Source organism: Mastigoproctus giganteus, chromosome 5 (assembly GCF_048544385.1).
Source record: "Mastigoproctus giganteus isolate SK-2022 chromosome 5, ASM4854438v1, whole genome shotgun sequence".
Classification (NCBI taxonomy): Eukaryota; Metazoa; Arthropoda; class Arachnida; order Uropygi; family Thelyphonidae; genus Mastigoproctus; species Mastigoproctus giganteus.
In genome coordinates, this window is record NC_143579.1 from 204,927,793 (window position 1) to 204,952,278 (window position 24,486).

The following is a 24,486-nucleotide window of genomic DNA, read 5'->3' on the forward strand; positions in this document are numbered from 1 at the left end:
TGCATCCTTTGCCAAAGATTTCTCATATTCTGCCTTCGCTTGCATAACCTCCTTTGTGACTTTATTATAGACTAGCTTATATCTACCATAGTCTTCTGTGTCACCTGATAATTTATATGCAACCCATGCATTTTCTTCTCTGTCATGAGTCTCATTAGTTCATCTGCCATCCATTTAGGCCTAAACCTTAAACAGTATTTCTTAGTTTGGACAAAAAGCCTAGTAGCTTCGAAGATTATTTCCTTGAATCCTTCCCATTTAGAATTTGCTGTTGGTAACATCATTAGTTGACCCCATTGTATAGAATTTAAAAAGAGTCCGAGACCACAGTAGTCACCTTTTTGAAAGCAAAAATCCTTCCCTTTACCTCTGATGGTAGTTACATCCTTAAGTAAATCCCACATCAGCACACTGTGATCACTGCCACCTAGTGGTTTCTTTATCTGCAGATTCTTAATGCATGAAGAATCACTGCTGATAATCAGATCAAGAGAATTACTCCTCTAGTTGCATCTTGAACATGCTGCTGTACAAAACAATCATCCAACAAAACCACAAAAGCCTTGCTAGTGTGCATGTGACTGGAACTTGTGACAAACTCACAAGTTCCAGTCAATATATGGGAAGTTAAAATCTCCCATTATAAGATAATCTAATTTACTGGCCCACTATATTTCTATGTACAGTTGTTGTACTCCTCAGAGTCATTAGATCTATAACACACTCCTAATCTCAATTTTGCTTTCCAGTGCTTATGTCATACCAAACTGACTCAGCATTGCATTGTCCCACCTATGTCAACCTAATGAACTTCCTTAGATTTTATGTGCTTCTTAACTAATAGCATAACCCCTCCTCCCTTCCTATCCTGTCTTTTCTATCTTACGTTGTAACTATTCAATTTAGTCTAGTATATTGTAGTAGTGAACTGCAGTGTTTAAAATTATAGTAAATAAATAGTTCAGAGGTCCTAATCATATAGAAGAGCCTATGTTTGCATTCAGTTAAGCATTTAGAAAGTCAATAGGGTTATTAAGAAACATAATAGCACAGTATGATTACATGACATACAGTTCAACAGTATGTCATGTAAACTGGAAACAATGTAGCATTATTGCACTTTTAGTTCATGTAGTATTTTTAAACTAAATTTAGACCAAAATTCATGCCTCAAACAATGGCAACAAAAGGGGGGGGGAAACCCTCGAAGTAGCAGGAGAGAAAGCTTTGGCTTGGACAAGAATTGTCAATGGCAGTTCTTTGGCAAACCAGAACTATATACACTGTGCTTGTCCCCTTTTTTTGCAGAGTTATCTGTAGTAAGCCATGATACAACCAAAGGGAATAAACCCATCTGAATTGAATATTCTGATGGATTTATAAGAGGGCCTGAGGACAAAGGGTGATATCCTCAAAAAAACTAAAAAGACGGACCCATCAAGCACTCAGACCCAGCACAAAGCTAGAAACTACACATGCATTAAATGGCACAATGAAATACTCTACAGCAGAAAGCACTCGTCCCACAGGAAGTAGCTATTAAATCGGAAATGGGAAAAATATTTTGAAAAAATGATTGTGCAAAGCTCAACGTTTCTCAGCATGGTCTTTCCTTGTGAACAGGAGAGATCGTTTTTACAGGAATGGGGTATACTGAAATAGAAGAGGGTACAAAAATATTTGCTGATGCTATTGAGGCAGTGTTAGGTGAGTCGGAAAGCTGTTAGCCTGGGAGATACATAATCTAATAGAGTAACAGCAGCTACAGGCAGAGGTGTAAGTGATTCTTGTACTGCTTCTACTGGGGCAAGCAGCAGCCAGGAAAGCAAGGTATTGGGGATAACATGGACTGAGAATCCTTATGGGAGAAACAAATACATGGGTTGTGTTGGGGTTACTAAGGGCAAAAACAGATGCTTGTATACTTGTGTGTACATTAACGCTAGGAGTTTAGTAAACAAATATGATGGATTTTAAGTACTGGTTAGGTCAATGACATTGTAGGGTATCAGATAAACAGAGACATTGTAGGGTATCAGATACACTGTGTCACTCAGACATAAGGAATGCGAAATTTAAATGTGGCGAGTACAGTGCATACAGAAAGGGCAGGAGGGGGTGAGGTGGATTATGCTCTTGGTTAAGGAGCACATAGAATCTAAGGTAGTGCATGCAGTAAACATGCATCACCGGTGAAACGCTGAGTAATTTTTGTTTTCCCAGTGATATACACTGGGAAAACAAAAATGAGAGGAGTGTATTACAGGCCAAATGACTGTGATGGGTATAACAAACAATTATACAGACAGAGAGGCCAGTAAATCGAATACCTTACAGTGGGGAATTTTCATTTTCCAGATATTGGATGATCATTCACACAGTAGAAAGACTTTTCTGGAATTATTGGATGATTGTTTTCTACACCACCATGTTAGAGACACAGCAAGAGAAAGCAGTTCTCTTGATCTGACTATCAGCAGTGATGCTTAATGCATTAAGAATATCCGGATATGGAAATGACTAAGTGGCAGTGATCACATTTTAGTGATTTGGGATCTCCTTAAAGCTAAAGAGGTGGGATTTTTGCTTTTGTAACAGTAGATCTACTAGGCGAAGAGATACTGTTAAAGGCTTAGGCCTAATTGGATGCCAGATGAACTAGCACCAGATGAACTAAATAAGACTAGTGGCAGAAAAAAAATAATATATGAAATGCATACAAATTATCAAGGGATATAGAAACCTACAGTAAGTATAAACTAGTCTGCAATCAAGTCATGAAGAGGGTTTTAAGCAAGCACAAGCTGATTAACAGAAGTCTCTGGCAAAGAATGCAAAGCAAAGTAGTAAAGATTTCTTTACTTATGTTAAAAATAGGAGAGGGATGAATCACATTAGTCCACTAGATATCAATTGCTGATGATCCCCTTCAGATTGCTGACAAACTGAATATATATTTTGCATCAAAAATCACACAAGAGAAATATTTTAGAGATGGGGGAAGCCAGAAGTATATAAAATGTTAACAGAGAGCTAAATGTTTTTGCAATGAGAAGTGCAAGATAAATTGTTGAAGCTAAAGTAAATAAGACACTAGGGATGGATGGAATCTATCCAATTATATTAAGAGAGGCAGCAAAAGAGGTAAGCAAACCATTAACCATAATTATGAGAGCATTCTTGGATTCAGGGGAGGTCCCTATGAATTAGCAATGTGCAAATATCTCTCCAGTTCACAACGAGGAAGTCAAGGGGTAAAGTGATTAATTATAGACCTATAAGCTTGACTTCTGTTCCAGGGAAAATAATGAAATCACTGGTTAAAAAAGTAATGTAAAACCATCTAGACAAGAATGCACTCATATGGCAATCACAGCATAGATTTCTTAAGTGATGATCCCGTCTGATAAATATGATTGGATACTATGATGCAATAACAAAGGAACTGGATGCAAAAAATAATTTTGATATCATATACTAGAGTCCAGAAAAAGAGACTGTTGTACAAATTGAAGCAGTGTGGCATTAGGGGCAAGTTACTGCTATGGATAAAGATTTGAGGGGGAGAAGACAGAGTGGTTATCAATGGACACTGCTCTTTGGACTAGTGTTATTAGTGGAGTTCCCTATGGTTCAGTGTTGGGCCCACTGTTGTTTTCAATATTTATTAATGATACTGATGAAGGCATATAAGGCTTAATGTCTGAGCCTGCAGATGACAGTAATTCGGGTACTCTATAGCAGCCAGATTTAGAGAGATGGGCTAAGAAGTGGCAAATGAAATTTAACATTAAAAAATGCAAGGTACTGCGTATAGGTAGCAGTAATCCCACATTAACATACCAACTCTGTGGTAAAACACTTCAGATAGGAGAGAATAAAACAGACTTGGAGATAATTATGCAGTCAGACCTGACGTTCTTGGAGCAGTGCAGATGGGCTGTTAGGACAGCTCATGGAGTTTTGTCAATGATAATGCTATAGCTGAAAAATTTTTGATCACGTGACAATCTCACATATAACCTTCCTTTTTACAGAAATTTTGCCATCAATGATAAAGAGTAATTATTCCACTGTATAAGGCAGTGATTAGGAAATATCTTGAGTACTGCATATAGGTCTGGAAGTCTCATTTTAGGAAGGATGTGGATGCAGAGAAGAACAACAAGATAGTGTGGGGAACAAAAGGGTACTCTTACCAAGAAAGACTTCAGTTCTGCAAACTGCAGTGGCTGTAATGGCACTTGGGAGGAGATGTGATTGTGGTGTTAAAGGCTTTGAATGGATTGAGTAAGCTTACTGTTAATGGCATCTTTGCTCAGGGACATAAAATTGAGGAAGGATGGTTGTAGGACAGATGCATAGAAATTTGCTTTCAGCCAGATACAGTTGATTGATGGAACAAACTTCCATCTGGTGTTCTGAAAGTAGATAGGCTGAAGAAATTTAAGGAGCATTAGGCAAATTATTAGAGGAGATGGACTGGTGAGGCGAGATTTTTTTGACTGATGTTGTATAAGCTTGCTTCTTTGCATCATTTGTCACTACTAATACTAAAACCAACCTTTTTTTCCCCTGTTGTTGGCCTGAAAACCTAAATTTATATCATAGAGAATGAAATGTTTTCACATGGATTTGCCATATAATAATAACAATAATTATTATTTTAACAATCTCCATCATTACTCAAATTGGTATGTGTGTATTGTGACTTTTCCAAAATATGAAAAAACAACAATACAAAATTTGGTTAAAACCTTTTTCACAATTTGAACCAAAAGTATATAAAGTTTTGCTTTTTGTTTGACAAATCAGCCTCCAAAATTGTAGAAATGATTGTTAAAGCACATGATGCAAAGTCTTTTTATCAAGAAGTAGAAAATTTGAATGGTACCTCTTCAAAAATGGTAGCACTTCAAAGATGAATAGATGATGCAAAGTATGGGAGATTTTCCATATAACCAAATGATGAACTTCTCTCTCTTTGTCATCAGAAGCATTATTTCAGTCAACAGTCAAATATGAATTGAAGACACAGCCTCTCAAGTTGGAATATTATATGGGTAGTTGCCAAGTCATTGTGTAACTTCTTATGTTCTTCAAGTTTTTAACAGCATATCAAATGGAGAGTAGAGTTAAACTTTCAGAAGAACTGGCTGAAATTTGCAAATCTGAAACAATCGTTATAGGAGATGGATGAAAAAAACTGTTATCTTTACATTCAAAAGACAAAACATCAATTTTCTGAATGGAAATCTCCAAAATCTTCTAGGGAATAAAAAATCTGGACTGACAAGTCTAAAGGATGAAATCATTAAGTGCTTGAGAGATGCAAGACACGGGCTTGAACCCCGGTCCCCTCAACGAACGCGTGCCATGCACTCTCGATTCTGACCACTCGGCTACGTCAGGTACTATAGTACCTATAGTACTTAGTGTCGTGAATGGGTTGGGAAAAAAAAAAAAAAAAAGAAAGGGCCTGTATATAATGATCCTTGAGAATGAAAAAAAAAAATTTAGCATGGAAAACATATTTATTTAACTTGATATACTGTAATATAGTAAACTAATTATAAGGAATTATGGGAGATGTGGTTTCTTTCTTGGGCAATTTTTACTTTTTATTTAATTTTAATTTACTTTATTGTTTATTATTAGTTATATTTTGTAGTTTACAATAATATACTTATGTAAATCTAAGCAGATGTCATTACATAATCTTTTACTGCGAACCCCCTGGAACACTTTCACGAACCCTTGGGGGTTCACGAACCACCGGTTTTGGGAACCACTGCATTAGCTGATCCAGAAGCCTCCTAGAGAGTTACCAATAGATTTGGTCCGGTGTACTAACTAGCGGGCGGCCTGCGAACACCATTTTAGAGCTGTACCCTCAAAATGTAAGGAAGATTGGATCTCGCCACGATGTTCATCATAACCTCAAAAGTCATCAATCATACTGCATGATGGAAGAGATGGGGAAGGGTTGGCCGGAACTTGGCTCCGGAGACTAAACATGGGTTCCACCACTTCAAGCCTTCAATAAGCAAATTGGTGGTATTGCACTGGTTGATGAGAGTCATCTACCACCTAGTACTGCCTGGTGGCACAGAGGGGTGGCAATCCTCCATGTGGTGTGGGCACCACACCTCGACTCCTGCTTAAATTGGTTCACACCTGGGTGGTCACCCACCGTGTGCTTGTGCATGGAGGTTATACACAGGATTACTAACAGTCCCACCATCATGAAGGTGCAAGCAGAGGATTTGGTTGTCACAGACTGTCCGGACTTGGCCGAAATTGGATCCACTTGACTTGAGTTTCACATGAATATCAATTCCATCAGCATTTTAGACTCCCAGGTAGCAAGTACAGCTTGTCTGGCATATCTGAGATAATGTCTGTGACAACCTCAAGGACCATGATATGTGAACAAGGAAAATTTTTATATTATTCCGTGGTGATTCTCCTGCTCATCATGTAATAATAATTTCTGATTACCTCAGACACTCTGTAACTATTTTACAACATCCTCCTGATTCACCTGACCTTGTATTATATGATTTTTATATTTTTGCCAAACTAAAAAACTCATTAAAATAGAAGCCAATTTTCTGGTAAAGCAGAATTTGTGGAAGCTATGTCAAATGCAACCAAAGAAATTTCTAAAAAGGACTCTGAAAAATGTAATTTGGGAAGGACTTTATACGATGATCATCTCTATATTAAATATGTAATAAAAACATTTATATTATGTGAATAATTTTTCCAAATTAGTTTAAATATTAATAAACCACTTATGAAAAATTATTTACATGGTGCAAGAATGTTTTTATCATGTACTTAATCTACAGAATCCACAGTGTTTATGTAATTACATAAACAATGGGGAAAATATGTATATATCCAAGGTCATCATTTTGAAAAATTTGATTTGTAATTATTTCTAAATCATCATTAAATTTGTTGAAAAATAAAAACAATTAGTTCTGGAACTCTCTGATTCTACCTTTTACATCACTTTGATGCAATAAATAAGAAGAATCTGCATTCAAAGAATGCTTTTTATTACCCATATTTGGCAACAATGTTAGGATATTTCAAAAAGGACCATCAAAATGTTGGATGCAACTTAAGGCAAACAAATAATTAAAAAATTATATGATTATTTTTTTTCCTCATATATTATGCATGTTTATAAAATCAAGCTCTAAAATAGTTTGATTTTATAAACAGTGTTTTGTTTGTATAAATTTTGGGTGGATGGTATTTTTTGAGATTTTCTGTGATTGGAATTATTTCATGAAAAGGGGAGGGTACTGTACTATACACTGTACTAGAAATTACATTGCTATTAAATTAGGGTTAGCTATGCACTCTAGTAAAAATTAATGATCTGGATTAACTTGTTATGAAGATAAGTGAAAAATACACAAATTTTGAGATATCTTATTTAATATTTAAAAGTTTCTCTTTCTTTCTTCATTTTTTTTTAGTAAAAATATAGTGTCACAGTTATTGCATTATATATAAATAGCACATCTATACAAGTTTATTGAGGGACTAAAGTTTTTGGATTATTAAGGAAGCCCAATCACTTTGGAAATTATACAACCTAACTAAAGGATCTTTTAAAGATTAATTTAATAAAAGGATTGGCAAAATTACATAACTGCTATTTAGTCTTATTAAATTTCCTGAAGTAAAAAGTGCAGAACTAAAGATATTATTATTATTACGAGAGATTGGTGATGCCCTCGACTAGTATATTTGGCAAGTAATTCTTGTTTTTTCCTTTCTCTTTGCTCCTGTATTTCCTCTTCTGTCTTTGGCTGTCTCTTAACTGCTGCCCTTTTTTGAGTCTGGCCTCCTGAAAAATTCATTTTCCAGTTGAATAATTGCCATATCTTTAAACACAAATATATGTAAGCATAGAACTAATTTATGAATTCTTTTTATATTCTATTTAATTTTATTACACTTTTAAGTTGGCTTTTAGTCTACTAAAATTCTGGAATGCCTCTCAAGAGAATGGCAGTTGTGATTTTGAAATCATATGCACCCACATGCCAATTTTTACGAGAGAGAGAGAGAGAGAGAGAGAGAGAGAGAGAGAGAGAGAGAGAGAGAGAGAGAGAGAGAGAGAGAGTGAGTGAGTGAGTGTGAGTGAGTGAGTTATTGATTTTGCTCATTTGACTCTTGCACAAAACACATTCTCTTCAAGGATGTGCTTTTGTGGAAGACTGAAATGAACCTCAGTCAAACAAATAAATGCATTACAAGTAAGCAACACCCGAAACAATGGAAGTATCTTCATTAATTGCAATACCGGATCCAAATATAATGCTATTATAGCTTGTTTTGAAGCAAATAATAATTATAAAAGGTATTACTCAGTGTCTGTTACATTATACTCATAACAGCTGAGATTTGATCAATTTAGCCCTCCCAGATAACAGTTTCCCTGAATGCTTAAAAACGGCTCAAGAATCTTCTGGAAGAAGTGATAGAGGATTCTTGAATCACCTATTTGCATTAGTCCACACTAATAGGCTTAGTGTGGACTAATAACCCACTCATAGGCTTCTAGCTTCTGCGAACTGCTGCAAGAAGCCTCTTCAACATCATGATATAACAGAGAGCAAATCTTTTTCTCTTTTCAGCATCATTTTGAGCACTGTTTAATTATTGTTAATAAGAAGCTAGGTGGGGTTTCATATTCTTTTTCCAAAATCAGTTTTCTGACTTATATCATATTTCTTGTTATTTTTGCCTTTTCAGCCAAACTTAAAACTTTATGTTTTTGAGATATAACACTTTCCTGGAAAAAATACAAATCAATCTCCAGTGATAATGGCTTTTTTATGAGCATGGAAATTTTCATACATTTTAAGCTCTAATAAAGAGGAAGGAGATTCAAACTTATTTGTTATATCCATAAACTTCCTATATGTGACTTTGCTATAAATGAGCTTAACTGTAGCAACATGCTTCTTAGGGAGTAGCTAATTATGTGATGAGCAGAGAGGAAAGTCCTGATGACTAGTCCCACAATACAAACTACACAAACTAAGTTTGAATAAATATTCAACCATTGTTGAATGCTTCTCTCTATTTTTTTTAATATATTTTAAATGCAAAATATCACATTTATAACATTAGCAGTTGTTTTTTAAAAAAACAGTTTGTGAATTTAAGTGGCAGTTTTGGATTTTTTTCTTTTTTTTATGTGGTGTAGCATGGCCAGAAGTACACCTTTTTTGCTATTATTTTTTATTTTTTTGGGCAATGCTACTATAAGTTTTATGAAAATAAAAAAAACATCATATTTATAATTACAATACATTTTTTATGAACTTTTGAAAACACGGTTTATCAAATGTTTATAATAAGGCCATGTATTAATATTCTTCATTAATTTTTTTTTTTTTTTGGAAAAAAATCCCTAATAATGTTGTCATTGCAAATGTGACATTTCATGTTTACAACTGCAATAGTTATTTTTTAAAGATTTTTTCTAAGTTCATGCCAATTAAACTTTTTAGAAACTTTATTTATTTTCACTTCCACAGAGCTGCCACTGAAAGCCTGGCTTGTGACAAACATATAAAAACAGCTTTTCTTGCTTGTTTGCAGTAATTATTAAGTCTTTGTAGAAAAGAGTGCAGAAGATTTAAGTTTTTGTAAACAAGTGGTATCAGTAGATATCAGTTGGTGTACAAACAGAACAAAAGGCAATGGAGTGCAAATAAATAGCAGGGTTACTTTTTGGCACATAGATTCTTTAATCTCTTGCATCAGTACTTATGTATTGTGACCTGGTAAAAAATGCATAATGAAAAGCAGAACTACAATACAGCATCACATATCCTGAAGGGTTAATGCAAGGTGCTCTATTCATTCTGAGACTTCAGTCAATATTTACCTTGAAATAACATTACCAAGATGCAGAACAAAAACTGAAGTACAGGTTAATTTTCAAATATACTGTTCTGTACAAGGACTTCAATTAATGTGAATTATAACAGATAAAAAACTTGTAACTTGAACCAAGAATAAAGCTTTGTAAAACTAATATCCATGCTGAAGAAAAGAAAGAATTGAGGGGGACGATTCTCCAAAGCCACAGTCAAAAAAATGGGTGACTTGTGAAATGTTTGCAGACCTTTCAGGAACAGGACATGATCTAGCAAAGGATGATGTCTCTGTGTGTGCTAGGTGCAGAGAGTGTCAAGAAATTAGGCGCCAACTCAGTGTTCTAATGGGCACCTATATGAGTTTGAAGAGTTGGGTAGATGCCCTCAAAGGTATTAAAGTGGAGGACCCATCAAGCTCTCAGCTGTCCAACTCAACACCAGAGCTCACTCTTGTGTATCATGAAACACAGCGGCAATCTTCAAGGCAGAATGCACTGGTTCTGCAGGAGGTAGTTATTGTTGGTGACTCCATTGTCAGGGAGACAGTAATATATTGTGCAAAAAAGGATAGGTGGAATAGGACTAGGGTATGTTTGCCAGGAGAAAAAGTTGGTGACATTACAGAGCAGATATCATCTTTTAAGAGCACAAAGGGTGATACTATTTTACACGTTGGCACTAATGACATTAAGAGTAGAAGATCTGCAGATTTACTTAACAAGTACAGGTAATTTGTTGAAAAAAAAAAAAAGTCATGAGTTAGAGTTAAATTTGAAAGTGTCTGCAACTCTGCCCAGACATGATAGGAGGGAGTACATGATTAGGGCCTTGTCAATCAATTGGGCTCTGGAGAGATTGTGTAAGGCTCTGGGATAGAATTTTTCTCGGTGTGGTCTGTGCTTGTTAACAGGAGAGACTGCTTCCACAGGGATGGGATGGGATACAATTAAATAGGAGGGGTGCAAGAGCATTTATTGATGCTATAGAGGCAGTGTTAGGTGGGTCAGTAAACTGCAAGCTTGGGGGATTCACAGACTAAAAGATTAACAATAGCAACAGGCAGAGATGAAAGTGATTCTTGCACTGCTTCTATAATAATGAGCAGTGGCCTGGAGGGTGGGAGTTTCAGGGACTAGTGGGAGTCATCATGGAACAAATAAACACATGGACTGTGTTAGGCTACCTAAGAATAAGAACAGGTGCATGTATACTTGCAGGCATACCAATGCTAAGAGTATAGTAAATAAATTTGATGAATTTGAAGTGCTGGTCAAGACATCAAAAGCGGATATTGTTGGGATATCAGGGATGTGGTGCCACACAGATATAACCAGTGTAGGATTGGAATTTGGGGAGTACAACGTATACAGAAAGGATAGACAGGATAGGAAGGGAGGAGGGGTTATGCTGTTAATTAAGAAACACATAAAATCTAAGGAAGTGCATCCAGTTGACATAGATGGACAACGTCGAGTCAGTTTGGTGTGACATAAGCACTAGGAAAGCAAAAACGAGAGTAGGAGTGCATTATAGGCCTAATGACTCTAATGAGTACAATGAACAATTGTATAGAGAAAGGGAGTGGGCCAGTATATGAGAATGTCTTACAATGGGAGATTTTAACTTCCCAAATATTGACTAGAACATGTGCATTGGCACTCACACACTAGGAAGACTTTTGTGGATTTATTGGATCATGGTTTTCTGGAAGCATGTTCGAGAGGTACCAAAGAGAATAATACTCTTGATCTGGTTATCAGCAATGATTATTCGTGCATTAAGAATTTGCAGATAAAGGAACCACTAAGTGGCAGTGATCACAGTGTACTAATGTGGGATTTACTTAAAGATATACCTACCATAAGAGGTAAACGGAAGGGTTTTTGCTTATGTAAACAGTGGTCTCAGACAGTTTTTAAATTCTATACAGTGAGACCAACTGATGATGTTACCGACAGGAAATGCTAAATTGAAAGCATTCAAGGAATTAATAGTAGTAGTAGTGGCATGTGATGCAAGAAAGCAAGTGAATGAGCTTATGCAGCATCAGCCAAAAAAAAAAAAAAAAAAAATGGTGAAACTATTAGGCTTTTCATACCAATTAAGAAATACTGTTCAAGGTTTAGGCCTAAATGAATGGCAGATGAACTAATGAGACTTGTGGCAGAGAAAAAAAAATGCATGGGATGCATATAAATTATCAGGTGACACAAGGGCCTATGGTAGGTATAAGCTAGTCTGTAATCAAGTCACAAAGGAGATTAGGCAAGCGAAGGCAGATTACAAGAAATCTTTGGCAAAGGATGCTATGAAAAACAGCAAAACTTCTTTACTTATATGAACTCTAAAAGGAAGGGGATGAATCAGATTGGTCCACTTGATATCGATGGTTCGACTGTTGATGATTCTGCTCTGATAGCTGACAAAGTGAATGAATATTTTGCAGCTACATTCACACATGAGGAATTCAGTAGGGAAGTGGAGGACAGAAGCATATTACACTCTCAAAGGGAGCTTAATCAATTTCTAATAACTGAGAGCAAAGTAGAGGAGAAATTGTTGAAGTTAAACACAAGAAAGGCACATGGGGTGGATGGGATTTATCGTTATATTAAAGGAGGCAGAAAAGGAAGTAAGCAAACATTAAGCCATAATTATGAGAGCGTCCTTAGACTCAGGGGAAGTCCCCATGGATTGGAGATGTGCAAATGTATCACCAATTCACAAAGGGGGTCAAAGGGTGGCATGAGTAATTACAGACCTGTTAGTTTAACTTCTGTTCAGGGGAAAATAATGGAGTCACTAGTGCATTGCAGGATCATCTAGACAAGACTGCAGCAATAATTCACACACAGCATGGGTTTATTAAGGGAAAGTCTTATCTGACAAATCTGATTGGATACTATGATGTGGTTACAAAGGAACTTGATGGAAAAAATAATTTTGATATCATTTACTTGGATTTCAGGAAAGTTTTTGATACTGTTGTGCATGGATGACTACTGTATAAATTGGAGCAGTATGGCATTAAGGGCAAGTTGCTACAATGGATAAAACGGTGATTGAGTGGGAGAAGACAGAGAATGGCAATCAATGGATGGTGTTCTTCGTGGACTAATGTTATTAGTGGAGTCCCCCAAGGTTCGGTGTTGCATCCACTGTTGTTTCGTATATTTATCAATGATATTGATGAAGAAATAACAGGCTTAATGTCCAGGTATGATACAAAGGTTGGCAGGGTTGCTAATGACAGTAATCGCTGTGTACTACTGCAACAGGATGTAGAAAAGTTGAGCAGATGGGCTGAGAAATGTCAACTGAGTTTAACATTGACAAATGCAAAATACTGCATATGGGGAGAAGTATCCCCAGAGAAATGTACCAACTGTGTGGGGTGGTAGAAAATGAAAAATACCTGCGATTAATTGTACAGTCAGGTACAGGAATTTTGCTAGTAGGGAAAAGGTGGTGATTATCCCTATGTATAAGGCAATGGTCAGGCCACACCTTGAGTACTGCATACAGGTCTGGAGGCCTCATTTTAGGAAGGTGTAGAGTTGCTTGAGCATGTACAGAGAAGAACAACAAGATTGGTGAGGGGAAATGAAGGGGTCCTCTTATCAAGAAAGCCTTATGTTCTGCAAATTGCAGCATCTGGAGACTAGGTACCTGTGAAGTGCCTAGTCTCCTTGCAGGTGCCTAGGGTGTATAAGGCCCTGAATGGGTTTGAGCAGGTTCAATTCTGATGGGATTCTTCCTCTTGCTCAGATTACGAACCTGAGGGGGCATAAATTCAAACTGAGGAAAGAGTTGCAGAAATTTGTCTTTAACCAGCGGGTAGTTGATTGCTGGAATAGAAAGGGCTCACATCTGGTGAGTATGGGCTTGGCACACACACACACAGGGTCCTGTGCTGGATATCATCATTCTTCTCTTCCTTAGTGATTCCCTTCTATTTCTGACTCTTGTTTTCTCCCCCTTCCTTCCTCTCTCTCTCTCTCTCTCTCTCTCTCTCTCTCTCTCTCTCTCTCTCTCTCTCTCTCTCTCTCTCTCTCTCTCAGGGTAACTCAGAAATATTTTTTTGGCTGTTGCAAAAAAAGCCTCAGATTTCCTTGCACCATATGGCTAATGTTAAAAAAAAATATAAAAACTTCCATCTGTCATTGTGGAAGTGGATAGCTTAAAAAATTCAAGGAACAACTGGACAAACTTTTAGAGGGAATGAATGTGTGAAATGGTTTTTTTTTTGGCTGATGGTACATAAGCTTGCTTTCTTGCATCACGTGCCTCCACTACTATTACTACTACTAAGAATAATTTTCCAAAAACAATGTGTTCCTTTTCATTGATATTTTATTTGCTTTATCTTAAGCCAATTCTTCTAGCAATAGTTTATCCATGAGATTTAGTGAAAATAATCTTAAAAGTCTGGTTTTATAATAGACAAATTATCTTGAAAATTTCATGGTAATTTTTAAAAATATATATATAAATAAAAAAGAGAAAAACTGTTTGCCCCACCATTTATAGAAACCCAAAGTCACACTGGCATGCTGAATAAAGTCAACACGAAATATCCTTGAGATGACATAATTAAAGAAAATGGTGTTTCAACAAGGAAAGGTGCAGCACCAGCCAAAAAAATAATAATAATAATAAAATACAATAAATAATAAATAAATAAGAATAAAATAAAATAAAACAAAAAAAAATAACAAAAAAATAAATAAAATAAAATAATTAGAATAAAAATTAATTAATAATAGTAGGTAACTTATTCCAGTAATTTATAACTTGCTGGTTAAAATAAAACCTGAAACCAGTCTAAACATTTGCTAAGTTTTGCAAATTACAGAGTCTGGAGACTAGGCACCGGCGAGGTGATCTGATAGAGGTGTATAAGGCTTTGAATGGTTTGAGCATGCTCAATGCCAATGGGATTCTTCATCTTGCTCAGAATAATCAGCTCAGAGGGCATAAATTCAAATTGAGGAAGGACGGATGTTGGATAGATGTGCGGAAATTTTCCTTTGGCCAGCAGGTGGTTGGTTGGTGGAACCGACTTCCATCACTTGTTGTTGAAGTTGATAGCCTAAACAAATTTAAGGCTCAACTGGACAGGTATTTCGAGCAAACGGAGGGGTGAAATGGGAGTGGTGTGTTTTTTTTTTTTTTTTGGCTGATGCTGAATAAGCTTGCTTTCTTGCATCATATGCCTCTACTAATGCTAATGCTAACATCTTTCCCCATAACTTGAAATTATGATCCCTTGTTCTAGAATATGTATAACCATGAAAATTCCATCCTTATTCATTTTGCTTATGCCTCTCAGAACCTTAAACACCTCAAACAAGTCTCCTCTAAGGTGCCTAGTTTCCAAGCCCTGCAACCCACATATTCAGTCTTTCCTCATATGGACACCCTTGTGCTGATTTCACCAGGTTTGTTTGTTATTTGGTTTTTAGGAGCATTAGCAACTAAGGCCATATTGCTCAAGGATATGCGGTGGTCATTCCCTGACCTTTCCACATCCTCCGTATTTAGTGGTGATGGGCTCGAACCCCGGTCCAATCAAGAAGCGTGTGTTATGCACTGCTGCTCCTTCCACCTGGCTATGGAAGCGCCTATTTCACCAGGTGATTTACTTGTCTTTCGACCGTTTCAAGAAGCCCAATGTTTTTCTTTAGGTATGGTCTCCATACTTGAGCACAGTATTCCAAGTGTGGTCTAACAACAGCCTTATATAATGGGATTATGGCGTCCTTATCTCTACTAGCAACTGTTTGATAAATCATCGATAGGCCTTCCTTACAACCTGACCACAATGCTCAGAGAACTTTGTGTCTGACCGTATTGTAACTCCAAAGTCTCTTTCTTCCATTCCACTACTGACTTTAGTTCAACTCTGCCAAGCGTATAAGTTATTTTGGGATTACTGTCCTGCACATGCAATACCTTACACTTTGCTGGATTAAAGCATAGCTGCCATTTTTCTGACCATCCCTGAAGTCTATCTAGGTCATTCTGAAGAAACCCTGTTTGGCGGTGATCATTAACTACTCTAACAATCTTTACATCGTCTGCAAATTTAGACATCATGCCCTCTATCTCTTCACCAGTGTCATTTATGAAAATCAAAAACAACAGTGGTCCTAATACCGATCCTTGCGGAACCCCACTTCTTACATCAACCCAACCTGAGGAATAACCATTTATCACAACCCTCTGCCTTCTGCCCTGAAGCCATCTGGCTATCCATCTAAGGATTTTCTCTGTGATTCCAACCTGTTCCAGCTTATAAAGCAACCACTCATGTCGGACTGAGTCAAATGCTTTGCTGAAATCCAATGTTAAAATTATTCCCCAAGTCCAAAATTTAGAAAAAATCTGACACCTAAGTGCAAAAAAACTACCAAAAACCTATAAGAAAGGAAACAGCATGATGATTAGCAATCTATATACCTAAAAATTGTGCAATATTAATAATGGCAAAATGATGCAAGGAAACTAGCTTATGTAGTACAAGCAAAATTAAAATAAAATAAGGTAATCACTGTTACCTTCCCTCATTTTATTTACCACATTTATCAAGTATTTAACCAATTTCTCCTTAAATTTATATAAACTTTAAATTCCACAAGAGTAGGCAGAAGTTTATTCCAAAAGTCCAATTGCTCTCTGACTGAAGGAAAATTTTTGAACTCTAGTTTACAATTATCCCCTCTCAATTTAAATTTATGTCTCCTTGTGTACACCATGTGACTAAGTGTAAAAATTTCCTCAGCATTTAGTTTAATCAAACACATCAGTTCACCCCTATGAATGCCCGATTTCAAAACACTATAGTTTACAAAACTCAAGTCGCAGTCTCTCTTGATAAGAATACCTCTCGGTGCCCTTAACCGATCTGCTCATTCTTTTCTGCATCCTCTCTATAACATGTCAAAATCTTTCCCAAAATGGAGTCTCCAAGCCTGTATGCAATTTTGAAGATTAGAGATGAAACAATCACCTGTATCTCTACCGACAAAGTTTCTTTGATGTTTGAGAATGTTTGAGTGGGAGAAGACATAGAGTGAAAATCGGTGGACACTGCTCTTCGTGGACTAATGTTTTAGTGGAGTCCCCCAGGGTTCGATGTTGAGCCCATTATTGTTTTCTGTATTTATCAATGATAATGAAGGTATATCAGGCTCAATGTCAGTAACCCCAGAGTAATGTACCAACTATGTGGTATGTTATTCTGGGAATTAAACCCTTTCATTCTGTACTACACTCAGAGTAGTAGAGGATGAAAAGGACCTGGGGGTAATTGTGCAGTCAGATATGAAGTTTTCTGAGCAGTGCAGACAGGCTGAAAGAATAACTGATGGGGTCTTGTCAATAATATACAGGAACTTTGCTAGCAGGGATAAGGAGGTGATTATCCCCTTGTATAAGGCAATGGTCAGGCCAAACCTTGAGTACTGCATACAGATCTGGAGGCCTCATTTTAGGAAAGATGTTGAGCTACTAGAACTAGTACAGAGAAGGGCAACAAGATTAATGAGTGGAACAAAGGGTTGCTGTTACCAAGATAGGCTTAAGTTCTGAAAATTGTAGCATCTGGAGACTAGGCACCTGTGAGGTGATCTGATTGAGGTATATAAGGCTGAATAGTTTGAGCAGGCTCAATGCTGATGGGATTCTTCCTCTTGCCCAGATTAATCGCCTGAGGGGACATAAATTCAAACTGAGGAAAGACAGTTGTAGAATAGATGTGTGGAAATTTGCTTTTGCTTTTGATTGCTGGAACAAATTTCCATCTGTCGTGGATAAATAAATAAATTCATAAATAAATAAATAATTAAAAAGCTTAAATAAATTCAAGGCTGAACTAGACAATTTTTTTTTTTTTTTTTTTTTTTTTTTGGCTGATGCTATAAGCTTGCCTTCTTGCATATTTCTCTAATAATGCTAAAGCTAAAGAGTTTATCCAGTGATGGGAAAAAGGTGTATCTCTAGCAGGTAACGACTTGAAGAAGGATAAGATTGCTAGTCAAGTTGCAAATCCCTAACTCAAATATTTCTAGGAAATACAAATAAGGTTATTTTATCATCTAAATTCACGGTTAATGTTTACACGAGGGTAAGAATTAACCTTCCGATTGATTGTTGTGAGTAGCAGTCATTGACACGCCTAGCCCGCTTTGGTTAGTCTTTGTTATGGTGTTATCAATCCACCTTTGCCGCTGTTTTAAAACTGGGAACTCATTTTCCGATTTTAAAACAGTGGTGGGGGGGCGGAAGATAAATACCCCAACTAAGACTAACCATAGCAGGCTAGGCATGTCAATCACTGCTACTCACAACAATCAATTGGAAGGGGTACCCACTTGTAAACATTAACCAAATTCACAAATAAATGTATTTATTAAGAGAGTATGCGGAGCAGTGTTATCTCATTAGTCAATTATACCTGTGTGAGAGATAATGTCCCTCAATGTCAATGTACATATAGAAAATTTTTGTATTCATGAAAAATTCAATATAACAAAATATTACCTATTATCTTATAGTCTGCTGGAACTTCAAAACAGGAATCATCCACAGCACATGATAAATAGTCATCAGCCTGCATGGGCGATACTCCTGTGACGTGATTATCCATAGCAAAGACATTGTTAAGAGTAATGTGGGCAAGAAGAACACGGAAAAGAGGAATTTCTAAGAGGGTAACAAAGTAACACAGTAAAGCTTGGATAATTTGATGCTAAAGTGGCATCAAAATTATTCAGAATTATCCATTTTTAATTAATTTATTTATTTGAATTATTATTTTTTGTATTAAGAATCTGAAATGAATATGTGATTTCTAACTAAGTTTACAAATATTTCTGTTGGAAACACAATATTAGCAAAGAAAAACTTACATTTGTTGTAATCTACTGCCTCTTTTAAATTGCATTTTTTTTTTGTGCTGGTTATATGAACACAATTATATGAACAAACATATCACACACATGCCCTCACAGGGTAGCACAGTGGTAAGAATCACCATCCTCCTACACTGGGAGAAAAAGACCTGGGTTTAAATCCTGTTAGTGTTTATTTTTTATTTTTATTTACACATTTCCCTTTATTTGTTTAGGCAAAGGTTAAGCCAACACAATACTCACATTTCATACTGTATGTTGGGTACATCAAACAAGTCTTTACACATTTCTATGCCACCTTGTCGTCATTCGCTGATGAGCCCCCAGCAGCTCAGCATCCCCTGCAAGGCTCGAATTGGCAGAATTTTTAAGTCTGCTGTGGTGATTCCCATAAGACAGAATTAGTCCACAAAAGTGTGGCACCAAACCCCCTTATAGGAGATAGTAATAGATGACACCACAGGTTGAATATTATTATATTCCAAGGCTATTGCATTCTTCAAACTAATATTATCATTATAATAATTTTTCTTTCGTCTATGCAATACCTCCAGATCATCACCTGTTCCTACGATTTGTCCGTTGAAAAGAAACAGGGACCCACCCCTTACACACAGAAGGTTTGGCTTACGTAGCCGTTCCGTAGTGCTAAAACGTGGTTATTTATGAACCTGCCAGCCCTTCTGTCGGAGCCTATTCATCACAATATCTACAACAGCATCATGACGTTGCACTGTCAAGCCATGAGTTCTTATGCACCATTGTGATATGTGGGCAAGCGACTTGACTGCATTGCATCCAGCTCTGCATATCCTCTCCACACTACATCCTCTAGATGTCCTTGAGAGGGTAGGGAGAGCTTTATCCTTGTTCTTATGAGGTCTGTATATGCATGTCTGGACAAGAATTTGGTTCCATCACTCACCCACCAGTGCTGAGAGTGGACCTTTGCTGATTACTTTAAGCCCTGACCATCAAAGGGTTTGTGCGAGAGGCTGGTCCACCACCCCTTCATAGACAACTTTGAGTCCAAGCATACAGATCCATTCAACTGTAGCTTCTGTATTTTTCCCATCTCTGACTTGGCATAAGGTAAGTTAGCAATATGATGAGTACTGGAGCTTCTACAGCCTATTCTTCTTCAACAGAGGGATAGTCCACCGATAAGATGGGATTCCTAAACCTCCCTCTGGAATGATGGCATGAATGTAAGCCGTGACAGTGTCGTGTGGCAGACGGAGCCATTGTTTGACTGCGGACCTCATTTGGGAATACAAGCTATTAAGTCGGCTAGCCGTTACTCTCCCCAGGACCAGAATGTAAAACAACTAGACATGACATAGGCCCTGAGGATAAATAACCTTTGTTGCGGTTCGAGTGGAGCTTTCCTCAACCGCTCCAACATTTCAACCAAGGAGACCCTGGCCAACACTCTCCCTGAGGGAGTAAATTCTATCCCAAGATACCACCACACGGAAGTTATGTGCCTGGCTGGAAGGCAACTGTCACTGGCAAAGAAGCCCCTATCATCAATCTTCAGCTTCTTCTCCTTCCCCTGAAGATTATATGAACAAACATATCACACACACATGCCCTCACAGGGTAGCACAGTGGTAAGAATCACCATCCTCCCACACTGGAAGAAAAAGACCTGAGTTCAAATTCTGTTAGTGTTTACATTAAGTACTGTAAAGTTTCTACTCTGTTTTTGGTGGTGGTGCTCATGAGAAATCCATACTTTGTTTTTAATGAGTTTGGTGATATGTCAGAAGGGGTGCAAGTATTGAATAGAGTAGAATAAATAAACTTTTTTACTATAGTTTGATTCACATTATGAAGAAAAAATACTTGTAAGCTCAGAATGGAACAAATAGATGGACCCTACTCTGGGGCAAGAAAGGTTGTCTGGATGCACAGTATGAACTTTTATGGCTCTGAAATCAGGGCTCAGAACGGACCGGAGGGTACTAAAATGCTGTTCCAGTTCATCATATGCATCAGTCGTACCATATACATGAGATTATTAAAAATAAGATATTTTATTAACAAGCATCTTGTTTCAAAAAATTTTCCATTTTGGGCCCATGTACCAGATTCAAGGAAATTACAAAACATGTATATAACAGTGCATATATTTCTTATCCATTTTTATGGCTGTTTGTTTTGTTAATCACATTAATATCGATTTCTGCATTTTTCATGGCAAATGTACAGTATTTTAGCTGTATAATACAGCTAAAATACTGTACATTAAACAGGCTTTTGAGGGTTACTGACACTATTTATAACACTGTTTCTATGAAATGCATTTAGAACAATCAACTTAATGAACAAGATTTTTAGACAGAACCCATTCATAATTTGTACTACATAAAATGTGATATCCAATCTACAATAAAATTTATCAAAATTCAAGAATTTTTTAGAAATTCAGTAATAAAAAGCATGGCTGATACTAGAGTTCATGAAGTTGCAAGAATTAATGTTGTGAAAAAAGGACATCAAGGAGGATTCTGATTGCATTGGAGCCCCTTTATAGGCCATGACTGTTTGTTGTTTGTTATTTGGTTTTTAGGAGCATTAGCAACTAAGGCTATATTGCTCCGGGATATGCAGTGGCATTCCCTGACCTTTCCGCATCCTCTGTATTTGGTGGTGACGGGCTCGAATCCCGGTTTAATCAAGAAGTGTGTGCTACACACTGCTGCTCCTTCCCACCTGGCTACGGAGGCGCCTCTAGGCCATGGCCTGGAGATGCATTGCACTCATGCAACTCCCCCTTATAAAAAGTATTTTTCCTATATTTTACAGCAGATTATTGGCACGTTAGCAGCTGAGGCTAGCAAGTTCAGTGAGGATATATGACTCGTAATAATGAACTAACCACTTGGAAATGTGATAAAACTTCCATAAATATACATATCATTACCTTTATTATAACTATTAACTTCACTCTAGTAAAATAATTCAGTTATAAAAATAATAATTTTGGTGCAATAACTTACTATTCATCACTCTCACACTTTTGAATGAATGATATCTTTATTGCAATCAGTGACTAGTTACATGGATGCCTGATTCAATGCCCATAACAGCAACAATGCTGGGGTTTAACGTTTTGTTCACTTGGTGGGTTCCCTGTGAAGTTTGGACCCCGGGACAATGCCCTGGCTGCCCCATTCTAATTCTGTCACTGGCAAGTCTGATTATGAGCAGCAAATATTTTAACTCTTGTTTTCAGTGAAAATTTAAGAATTGTGCTATTCTTTAATAAAAACTATTGGTAGTGCAAATAACCACCTGCTGACTTCCAATTATCCAACAAAACACTAAATCAATGATAATTTTTTTTTTTATTATATGGAACAGGAGGTTCAGGGAGCAAAAAATAATTCAAATAACGAATATTTTGAATTTAGCAATTAAAAATTATCCAAGCTTCACTGAAAATGTTAGTGAATTATTATTAATATGGTAGAACTTCTTAAAATGTAATATACACTGTCTTGCCAAAACATTAGAAATGAACCTCAGTATCTTGTAGGAATTCTACATTCCTGAATTACAGCTCAAATTTGATGTGGCATAGTTTCAAAATGTGGCTGAAAAATATCTATAGTGTAATTTTTAGATACTGTAATAGTGATAAATTTTCAAGTTACTTGAGTGACGAAGGTAGTGGACTGCATTTCTGTCTATAAAATATACAGGGACATAGCCAACAAGCTGTTCAGATCTGGAGATTGGGTGGAGTTGAGGAAGAAATGAGATGACTCAACTCACCATCATTTAGACCACACTCATGCACATATCCAGTGATGAATTATAGCATTATCATCTTGAAAGTGGAGACAGCCATTTTTCAAGATGATAAAATTTAAATATGTGAAAGCCTTTTATTATCCATTCAGACATATTTCCGGACCAAATCCATACCATGGGAATATTCACTACACAATTAATCTACTTTCCACAGCTTGTACAATAGATCGCCTCTACACTTACAAAGAAGGCATTGGAAACTTAAGTCCAGCTGAAGCTCTCTAATCAGTACCTTGTTCATAAAATTCCCTTTAATATATACTTGCAGTAGTGACACTGTAGAAACAGTGTCTCTTATAATAAATCTCTCTCAATAGTCTTTCATCTTATCATGATAAGATGAAAGACTATTGGGAGATATTTATAAGTTCAATTTTAGTTTTATTTTAGTTCAGTTTTGTTATTTAGTTTTAGATGCACCAATGGATTAGGCTATATTGCACCTGCAAAAGTGTGTAATCATGTGCTGATTTGCATGTTGTGCAGACTGAAAGGCATCGAATAACTCATGGGGGAATCCTACTCCCTCCACCTTTTTTTTTTTGGCTGATGCAGTAAAAGTCTGTGGCCTCATACTATGTGGCTAATACAAACACAAATACCTGAGATCGGATAACTACAACCTTGGCTTAAGGGAAGTCATAGATGGGAATGAAACCCATACTTCTCCAAACAAGTGGCAGTGGCTAAACCACTATACTGTAACAGAAGTGCAATGTGTATGCATTTTAATTTATTTAGATAAAAAAATGTAATTTTGTTCTGTTCTGCCTGCCTGCAGCTGTCCCAGGGCTGAAAAACAAATAGATAGTCCTTTCTGAGAACAGTTATATAATGTGTTCTGTCCATTTTAATGTTGAGTTTTGGCTGCTGGCTATGCTGACAATATTCAAGGTACCTAGGTTAACATTGATCATATTGTATCATTCCTTGATTCTACTGTATTTCCTTTGCACTAGGTCAATGTAAATAGAGAAGGGTTTCTAATATTTTAGTTGGGCAATGTATATATCACAGTTATGTCCTTTTAGGAAAAACAGACCATATTCTAGGACTGGACTGGATCATGTAAAAATATTTCATTATTATAATAATTGTTCCTTAACAAACCCCATGAAGAAGTGCCTTCTATTTAATGTGAATGTGCAATACTGAAGCAAATTATGAGGATATTACCCATGTGCACAATAATTCACCATCTATGCTTGAAAAGATGGAATGCCAAATATTCAAAAGAATAGTATATTTAATTATTCAACTGAAGTTGAATAATTAACTCCCAAGCTATATTCAACTGAAGTTGAATATAGCTTGGGAGTAATTATTGGCATGATAAGTGTGAATAATTAATATTAAGGATACATCTCTGCATAAAAAAATTGTATTAATTGTAAAATGAATGTTGTTTTCTATAACAGATTAAATACATCAGTATACAGAAAACCAATGTATACCATGTTAATGCTGAATTTCAACTGGAATCATCCCTCATCTGTAAAAGATGGTATTATAAAGGGTATGGTCCTCAAAGGTACTGAGGATATGTTTCCCTGATAGCCTTAAACAAGAACAGCTTGTAAATACCATCAGAAATATTCTGATCAACAACAAATATCCAGAGAGAATTATTAACAGCCATAAACAACACATTCCATAACTCCCTAACAAATAAAATCCAAGCCAGCTACAGTATCTCCTATTCTTGGATGGAAACAAATTTTGCTTGTAAAATGTGCCAGGAGGCACTTCTTACAAGAAAAAAAAAAAAAAACTAAAGAAACTTCTCCATTCCTCTGGCCCCTCCCCAAAAGATGTAGTCTATTATCTTGATT

General features: G+C 36.5%; 1 protein-coding gene across 1 annotated transcript in view; it reads right to left on the minus strand.

Moving 5' to 3' along the window:
- LOC150086026 (ankyrin repeat domain-containing protein 13D-like) overlaps positions 1–24,486 on the minus strand; it is a 204,548-nt gene that overhangs the window by 12,663 nt on the left and 167,399 nt on the right. The window contains exons 12-13 of the mRNA XM_090373656.1: positions 18,462–18,623; positions 7,740–7,870 (exon numbers count right to left, since the gene is read on the minus strand). Of these exons, the coding sequence (XP_090229782.1) occupies positions 7,740–7,870; positions 18,462–18,623 (293 nt within the window). The remainder of the gene's footprint in view (positions 1–7,739; positions 7,871–18,461; positions 18,624–24,486) is intronic.